The sequence below is a fragment of the Triticum aestivum genome, chromosome 2D (genome assembly GCF_018294505.1).
Source record: "Triticum aestivum cultivar Chinese Spring chromosome 2D, IWGSC CS RefSeq v2.1, whole genome shotgun sequence".
Classification (NCBI taxonomy): domain Eukaryota; kingdom Viridiplantae; phylum Streptophyta; class Magnoliopsida; order Poales; family Poaceae; genus Triticum; species Triticum aestivum.
In genome coordinates this window covers 32,043,235-32,052,853 of record NC_057799.1, presented here as the reverse complement: position 1 = coordinate 32,052,853, position 9,619 = coordinate 32,043,235, and the positions used below count along the sequence as shown (strand labels likewise).

The following is a 9,619-nucleotide window of genomic DNA, read 5'->3' as shown; positions in this document are numbered from 1 at the left end:
ATGAAGGAGGAGGATGGAGGGAGAAGGGGAGGAGGGAGGGCATAGAGGAGGAGGAGGGAGGATGGCGGCCGGAGGAGGGAGGAGAGAGGAGGAGGAGGGAGGAGAACAACTTTAAGGAGGAGGGACGAGGGCGACAGGTGGAGGAGGGAGGCTGCTTACGGAGGAAGGAGAAGGGCGGCGACGACAACGGGAGGAGAAAGAAGCATGAGTGAGTGAGAGGGTCATCGTTGGAGGAGGGATAAGGTTGCCACAACAGTAGCTTGGGGAAGAAGACCCGCGGTATTGCTATGCCCATTACGTGTAGAGCTCTATCATGCACCAGCCCTGCTGCTAAATGGGGCCCACCAGCTAGCCCTGTGTACTAGTAGTGGCAGCGCTTGGTATAAGCCCTGCGCTATAGCTACCATGTTAGTTGTAGCGCGGGTCTTATACCCAGCGCTGCCACTATGGCTCGACCCGGGGGTTCTATGGGGCCCACTTAGCAGCAGCGTTGGGTGTATACACCCGCTCTACTACTAGACCTGTAGCGTGGTGTTTTGACCCACGCTACTACTACTTAACAATAGCGCGGGTCACTTACCCAGCTCTACTGCTAATTATCTACTCCCTCCGATCCTAAATATAAGTCTTTGTAGAGATTTCACTATAGACCACATACGGATGTATATAGATGCATTTTAGAGTGTACATTCACTCGTTTTGCTTCGTATGTGGCCCATAGTGAAATCTCTCCAAAGACTTATATTTAGGAACGGAGGGAGTACCTGTAAGGTATTTCCTAGTAGTGGTATATTGGCCAACATTCAAAATTTGGAACTATAACTCATACAACTTCTAATAACTAGAGGAGATATAGTTTAATACGTGACCTTAGATATGAAGCATTAACTTGCATATAAACATCAGTCGAGAATATTATGTGGGGATATGACTCACTAATAACCAAATATTCGCGACTAATATTGATTTCCCCTTTATACTTGGGCGAAGATCGGCGCAGATTTTCTGCGTGTGTGAAGGCGGTGGAGATAGGTTGTCCATTGTCCACACTTACCTTTTCCCAGCTATAAATACCTCATCATACCAGGCATACCAGCACCCAACCACCAGACTATCTAGCGGGAAGAGCAGGAAGATCCCCAATCTCCTCCAGTACCATCTGGCTCTAACCTTCAGGTACATGTTCCATTATTTGTTTTCCTGCCTTGTCTTATCATCAGGCTTCTGGTGCTTTTAGTGTCCACGCTTTACATACCGTAGAATGTTAGAGGTGGATCTATACCAGTATAGGGTGGAAGTATGCATTTTAGTTTGATTTGTTAATCAATATCTTCGTTGTTGTTGTTACCACCCATCTATATGCATTTATGTATAATTGTTGGCATGTTCATTGTTTATTTTCCACGTTGATGTTATCTAGGCGGATTGATTCTTTCAGTCCTACATATCGTATAAAAAGGAATGATGATGGGAAACTTTACATGCATAGCACAATCGATCGTTCTCTATCATTGTTTTCATTTGAAATACACAATTTTGTTTCATCGTGTTATGCGATGTCCTCGATTAGTTAAACTATGAGTTTAGTAATATATTAAGATTTTGTTAGTTGATTATTTTCAAGAAAAACAATATGCTTGAAGTACTAATTTGGCATGTGTGGATCAAGAATAAAATATATTCATGTGTTTGCAATTTGTTTAGGTGATCATGGAGCTCAAGGCCAAAGGATTCACCTCTATCAAGGCACTACTTGTAGAGGACATTGAAGTTTGTAGGTTGGTCCTCTCAACGTTTCTGCTCAGACTTCACTGTGAGGTTACTCTAGCCATGAATGGGAAGGAAGCTGTTGATTTGTTCCTTGAGGGGAAAAAGTTTGACATTGTTTTGTTCGATAAGGATATGCCCGTCATAACTGGTCCAGAGGTAATTAATTCTATATCGTCAAGTATTCGGCATGTATTTATATAAATATAATCCATTTATTTACAAAAAAGACAATATAATTTTTATATTGCTCGACAGGCAATTGTGAAGATCCGTGCTATGGGGGAAACTGATGTGAAGATTGTTGGGGTTTCTGCCGATAATCATGCCATGGAGGCGTTCATGGGTGCTGGTGCTGATTTATTTGTGCCCAAACCAATAAGGATGGAGGCCCTCGGTCCTATCATTCAGGATGTCATCAACAAGAAGACGAATGACATGGTCTAGCACAATTCATCTTGCTTAAGTGATGGAGGAAATAATAATGTATAACTGTTTGATCTATGTTTGCTTCAATCTCCATTATTGTGTTGCTTGTTCAATTGTATCATTTGATTTGAGAAGTTCATGTTAATGGAGAGACATCATTGTCCATAATAATAAGGTACTTATGATATATTGGATCGATATAATCTACAAGTCTTTCTGTTTTTGGCCAAGGCTTCTCACTAACTCAAGATTCATGTTGTGATTTGTGTACCCTTTTGAAAGGAAAGTTATTCAGCTATCAATATTTTGTAACTGTTATATGGTCCGGATTAGCAGTTAATGGCCAGTGTGGTGTATCCAATTAATGTCCACTATTATGAATCCATCACCGATCCTTTATATAAAACTATTGGTATACTCCCCCATAACTCTGCCATGTCCATGTGAGTTAAATTAACTTTCCATGCACCCATCCATCTGCTTGAGAAAGGTTTGACTACTAGTGCATCTATGGATTGCAGCAAGGTTCAAAGACCACTTATTAGAAATCTTAGCATTTATGGCATTAGCACATTTATTTCCCGACCTTTCTCCTCTTGTAACATCAACAAGCATAAACGTTGGCATTTGGCTCTAGCCCCGCCATTCAGCCTCCCTATTGTCGATGAGTTATACACCTCAAATCTTACAATCTACTATGAGGTTTTTAAGGAAGTATAGAGGAGCGTTGTGTCATATCCCACTTCCAGTGATTGGCATCAACACACCATACATCCAATCGGGTACACAGAAGAAAGAGCGCACGGGCGAGCTGCATAAACGAATTGATCAGAAAGGGAGCGAAGCTTGCTTCGGAAATGGAGAAGTAAAGTTAGTTTAAGGATCTATTATCTTGTTTGAGGAGTGATGACCCACAAGTGTAGGGGATCTATCGTAGTCCTTTCGATAAGTAAGAGTGTCGAACCCAAGGAGGAGCAGAAGGAAATGACAAGCGGTTTTCAGTAAGGTATTTTCTACAAGCACTGAAATTATCGGTAACAGATAGTTTTGTGATAAGGTAATTTGTAACGGGTAACAAGTAACAAAAGTAAATAATGTGCAGCAAGATGGCCCAATCCGTTTTGTAGCAAAGGACAAGCCTGGAAAAACTCTTATATGAAGGAAAACGCTCCAGAGGACACATGGGAATTATCGTCAAGCTAGCTTTCATCACGCTCATATGATTCGTGTTCGTTACTTTGATAATTTGATATGTGGGTGGACCGGTGCTTGGGTACTGCCCTTCCTTGGACAAGCATCCCACTTATGATTAACCCCTATTTCAAGCATCTGCAACTACAAAAGAAGTATTAATGTAAACCTAACCATAGCATGAAACATATGGATCCAAATCAGCCCCTTACGAAGCAACGCATAAACTAGGGTTTAAGCTTCTGTCACTCTAGCAACCCATCATCTACTTATTACTTCCCAATGCCTTCCTCTAGGCCCAAATAATGGTGAAGTGTCATGTAGTCGATGTTCACATAACACCACTAGAGGAAAGACAACATACATCTCATCAAAATATCGAACGAATACCAAATTCACATGACTACTTATAGCAAGACTTCTCCCATGTCCTCAGGAACAAACGTAACTACTCAAAAATCATATTCATGTTCATAATCATAGGGGTATTAATATGCATAAAGGATCTAAACATATGATCTTCCACCAAATAAACCAACTAGCATCAACTACAAGGAGTAATCAACACTATTAGCAACCTACAGGTACCAATCTGAGGCTTTGAGAGAAAGATCGGATACAAGAGATGAACTAGGGTTTGAGAGGAGATGGTGCTGGTGAAGATGTTGATGGAGATTGACCCCCTCCCAATGAGAGGATCGTTGGTGATGACGATGGTGATGATTTCCCCCTCCCAGAGGGAAGTTTCCCCGGCAGAACATCTCCGCCGGAGCCCTAGATTGGTTCCGCCAAGGTTCCGCCTTGTGGCGGCGGTGTTTCTTCCCAAAAGCTTGCTTATGATTTTTTCCAGGATGAAAGACTTCATATAGCAGAAGATGGGCACCGGAGGCCTGCCAAGGGGCCCACGAGGCAGGGGGCGCGCCCAGGGGGGTAGGATGCGCCCCCACCCTCGTGGCCAGGGTGTGGGCCCCCTCTGGTTGATTCTTTCGCCAGTATTTTTTATTAATTCCAAAACGTGCCTCCGTGAAGTTTCAGGACTTTTGGAGTTGTGCAGAATAGGTCTCTAATATTTGCTCCTTTTCCAGCCCAGAATTCCAGCTGCCAACATTCTCCCTCTTCATGTAAACCTTGTAAAATAAGAGAGAATAGGCATAAGTATTGCGACATAATGTGTAATAACAGCCCCTAATGCAATAAATATTGATATAAAAGCATGATGCAAAATGGACGTATCAACTCCCCCAAGCTTAGACCTTGCTTGTCCTCAAGCGGAAGCCGATAACGAAAATATGTCCACATGTTTAGAGATAGAGGTGTCTATAAAATAAAATACGGACATGAGGGCATCATGATCATTCTTATAACAGCAACATATAGAAGTATTGTCATATGATTTCTTATGCGCAAGTAATAATCTATTCACAATGTCAAGTATGAATCAGAAACTTCGTTGAGAACCAACAAACTATAATCTCAGTCATTGAAGCAATTGCAATTTATCATAACATCGGAAAGAGCCAATATCAGAGCTTTTCAGCAAGTCCACATACTCAACTATCATTTAGTCTTTCACAATTTCTAACACTCACGCAATACTTATGGTTATGGAGTTTTAATCGGACACAGAGAAAGATAGGGGCTTATAGCGTTGCCTCCCAACCTTTTACCTCAAGGGTAATGTCAACAATAATAGTCCCTTCTAACTTACATCCAATTGGATATATATATTAGGATCTTTCCAACACGATGTGCTTGCCAAAGGATAAAATGTAAAAAAGGAAAGGTGAAGATCACCTTGACTCTTGTATAATGTATAAGGCAAGAATAAAAGATAGGCCCTTCGCAGAGGGAAGCAGGGGTTGTCATGTGCTTTTAAGGTTGGATGCACAAAATCTTAATGCAAAAGAACGCCACTTTATATTGCCACTTGTGATATGGACCTTTATTATGTAGTACATCGCTTTTATTGCTTCCACATCACAATATCATATAAAGCTTATTTTCTCCACACTAATAAATCATGCATATTTAGAGAGCAATTTTTATTACATGCAACAATGACAACTTACTTGAAGGATCTTACTCAATCCATAGGTAGGTATGGTGGACACTCATGGCAAAACTGGGTTTAAGGGTATTTGGACGAACAAGTAGTATCTCTACTTGGTGCAAAGACTTTGGCTAGCATAAGGGGGAAAGGCAAGCTCAACATGTTGGATGATCCATGACAATATACTTTATTTCGGATATAAGAAAACATAACCCATTACGTTGTCTTCCTTGTCCAACATCAACTCTTTAGCATGTCATATTGTAATGAGTGCTCACAATCATAAAAGATGTCCAAGATAGTGTATTGATATGGGAAAACCTCTCTTTCTTTATTACTTCCTATTAATTGCAACGATGACCAAAACTATGTTTTTCAACCCTCAACAACTTTTATTCATCATACTCTTTTATATGTGAAGTCATTACTCTCCATAAGATCAATATGATCTCTTTATTCATTTTATTCTTTCCTTTATCTCCTCAAGATCATAGTAAGATATTCAAGCCCTTGAGTCAAAACTAATCTTTATTATATAGCTCACGGACTCGATTACATAGTAGGATCATAAAGCAAAAATCAAAACTAGATCATACTAAAACTTTATTCTACTAGATCAAGATATTACTAAAAGGATCGAACTAAGAAAAACGGTAAAGATAGGAGTGTGATGGTGATACGATACCGGGGCACCTCCCCCAAGCTTGGCAGTTGCTAAGGGGAGTGCCCATACCAGATACTCAGTTCTCTTTTGCCGGTGAAGAAGATGGTGGTGATGATGGATAGTCACACATCGAGCGTAGGAGATCCTCCAATTTGCGGATAATGCCCTTGAGTGCGGTGATATGCTCCTTCAACAAGACATTTTCACGTGTGAGATACTTGTTTTGTATGTGAGCTAATTAAATCTTCTTGACAGCTTCAATCTCCGTTGGGGTAACAAGATTGTGATGAGGTTGAAGGATGTCTTCGTCTTCTGCTGCCGGAACTCGATCCTCCATAGCCTTCTTGATCCCATCATCCTTCTTGATCTCCCCGGTTTCTTCTCTCTTCAGCTCTATCTTCATTGGCCAAGCATCGTTGCCCTCATTGTTGGAGAAGGGGGACGACATGATACCTGGCCTTGACAACTCCAGCAGAAAACAGCTCAAAAAAAACAGAGGATATTTGCGTGATACGGTGGTCAAAACCTTCGGGAGATTATATAATGAATTTTTACCGACCAAAAGAAGTATCGTGCAAGAAAACGGAGTCCGGAGAGCACACGAGGTGCCCACAAGGCAGGGGGCGTGCCCAGGGGGGTAGGGCGCGCCCTCCACCCTCATGGACGCCTCGTGTCCTTCCCGGACTACTTCTTATTTTCCTATTTTCTTAAATATTCCAAAACGGAGAATTTTTTTTATTAGAACTGTTTTGGAGTCGATTTACTTACCGTACCACATACCTATTCCTTTTCGGAGTCTGAACCATTCTGGAAAGTGTCCCTTATATATTCCTCCGGGGTTAAAGTTTCAATAACATTAGTTTCAACATTATTGGGTTACCTGAGATATAATGTTTGATTCTTTGACCGTTCACCACCTTCGGATTTGTGCCTTCGAAGTTGTTGATTTTTATGGCACCGGAACGATAGACCTCCTCAATAACGTAAGGCCCTTCCCATTTAGAGAGAAGTTTTCCTGCAAAAAATCTTAAACGAGAGTTGAATAGCAACACATAATCACCTACGTTAAACTCACGCTTTTGTATCCTTTTGTCATGCCATCTTTTAACTTTTTCTTTAAACAGTTTGGCATTCTCATAGGCTTGAGTTCTCCATTCATCAAGTGAGCTAATGTCAAATAGCCTTTTCTCACCAACAAGTTTGAAATCATAATTGAGCTCTTTAATGGCCCAATATGCTTTATGTTCTAGTTCGAGAAGTAAGTGACAAGCTTTTCCATAAACCATTTTATAAGGAGACATACCCATAGGATTTTTGTATGCAGTTCTATAGGCCCATAAAGCATCATCGAGTTTCTTGGACCAATTCTTTCTAGATCTATCAACAGTCTTTTGCAAAATTAAATTAAGCTCTCTATTACTCAGTTCTACTTGACCACTAGACTGTGGGTGGTATGGAGATGCAATTCTATGATTAACGTCATACTTAGCAAGCATTTTACGAAAAGCACCATGAATAAAATGTGAACCACCATCAGTCATTAAATATCTAGGGACTCCAAACATCGGAAAAATAACTTCTTTAAGCATCTTAATAGAGGTGTTATGATCAGAACTACTAGTTGGAATAGCTTTTACCCACTTAGTAATGTAATCAACAGCAACTAAAATATGTGTATACCCATTAGAGGAAGGAAACGGTCCCATATAGTCAAAGCCCCAAACATCAAATGGTTCAATAACAAGTGAATAATTCATACGCATTTCTTGACGTCTACTAATATTACCAATTCTTTGACATTCATCGCAAGACAAGACAAACTTACGGGCATCCTTGAAGAGAGTAGGCCAATAGAAACCAGATTGCAATACCTTATACGCAGTTCTATCTCCAGCGTGGTGTCCTCCATAAGCCTTGGAGTGACACTTGCGTAGGATCTATTCCTATTCATGCTCAGGTACACAACGTCTAATAACACCATCTACTCCTTCCTTATAAAGGTGTGGGTCATCCCAGAAGTAATGTCTTAAATCATAGAAAAACTTTTTTCTTTTGCTGCTATGTGAAACTAGGTGGTATAAATTTAGCAACACTGTAATTAGCATAATCAGCATACCATGGAGCAGTACGAGAAGCATTTATGACAGCTAATTGTTCATCAGGAAAGCTATCATCAATAGGTAGTGGGTCATCAAGAACATTCTCTAACCTTGACAAATTGTCTGCAATGGGGTTCTCAGCTCCCTTTCTATCAATAATATGCAAATCAAATTCTTGTAGTAAGAGAACCCATCTAATAAGTCTAGGTTTAGCATCTTTCTTTTCCACAAGATATTTAATAGCAGCATGATGAGTGTGAACAGTTACTTTAGAATCAACAATATAAGGTCTGAACTTATCACAAGCAAATACAACTGCTAAAAATTCTTTTTCAGTAGTAGCATAATTTCTCTGGGCACTATGAGTTTTACTAGCATATTGGATAACATTTAATTTCTTATCAACTCTTTGTCCTAGAACAGCACCTACAGCATAGTCACTAGCATCACACATAATTTCAAAGGGTAAATTCCAATCAGGTGGCTGAACAATAGGTGCAGAAATCAAGGCTTTCTTAAGTATTTCAAATGCTTCTACACAATCATCATCAAAGACAAAAGGAATATATTTTTGTAAGAGATTAGTCAGAGGCCTAGAAATTTTAGAGAAGTCCTTAATGAACCTCCTATAAAAACCGGCATGACCAAGAAAACTTCTTATACCTTTAATGTCCTTAGGACACAACATCTTTTCAATAGCATCAACTTTAGCTTTATCAACTTCAATACCACTTTCAGAAATTTTATGCCCCAAGACAATACCTTCATTAACCATAAAGTGGCACTTCTCCCAATTCAAAACAATATTAGTTTCTTCACATCTCTGCAAAACTCGCTCAAGGTTGCTTAAGCAATAATCAAAAGAAGTTCCATACACAGAGAAATCATCCATGAAAACCTCAACAATCTTTTCACAGAAGTCAGAGAATATAGCCATCATACATGTTTGAAAGTTAGCAGGTGCATTACATAAACCAAAAGGCATACGTCTATAAGCAAAGGTACCGAAAGGGCGAGTAAAAGTGGTCTTTTCTTGATCCTCCTTTGACACAGGTATTTGAGAAAAACCAGAATAAGCATCTAGAAAGCAAAAATGTGTATGTTTGGATAATCTTTCTAGCATTTGATCAATAAAAGGTAAAGGGAAATGATCCTTTTTAGTAGCTTTATTTAGTTTGCGGAAATCAATTACCATTCTATAACCTGTGATAATTCTTTATGGGATCAATTCATCTTTATCATTAGGAACAACGGTAATACCTCCCTTCTTAGGGACACAATGGACAGGACTTACCCACTCACTATCAACAACGGGATAAATTATACCTGCCTCCAGAAGCTTTAGTATTTCTTTTCTTACCACTTCTTTCATCTTAGGATTTAATCGTCGTTGGTGATCAACTACCGGTTTAGCGTCTT

At 39.9% G+C, this 9,619-nt stretch overlaps 1 protein-coding gene across 1 annotated transcript; it reads left to right on the top strand.

Annotated features, from left to right (window-relative positions):
• The first annotated feature begins 1,121 nt into the window (after positions 1 to 1,121).
• On the top strand, positions 1,122 to 2,391 carry LOC123048505 (two-component response regulator ORR42-like). The gene is made up of 3 exons (XM_044471593.1): positions 1,122 to 1,176; positions 1,705 to 1,926; positions 2,026 to 2,391. Exons 2-3 carry the CDS (start codon positions 1,711 to 1,713, stop codon positions 2,212 to 2,214), a joined length of 405 nt encoding a protein of 134 aa, XP_044327528.1. The 5' UTR covers positions 1,122 to 1,176; positions 1,705 to 1,710; the 3' UTR covers positions 2,215 to 2,391.
• The last annotated feature ends 7,228 nt before the right edge of the window (positions 2,392 to 9,619 follow it).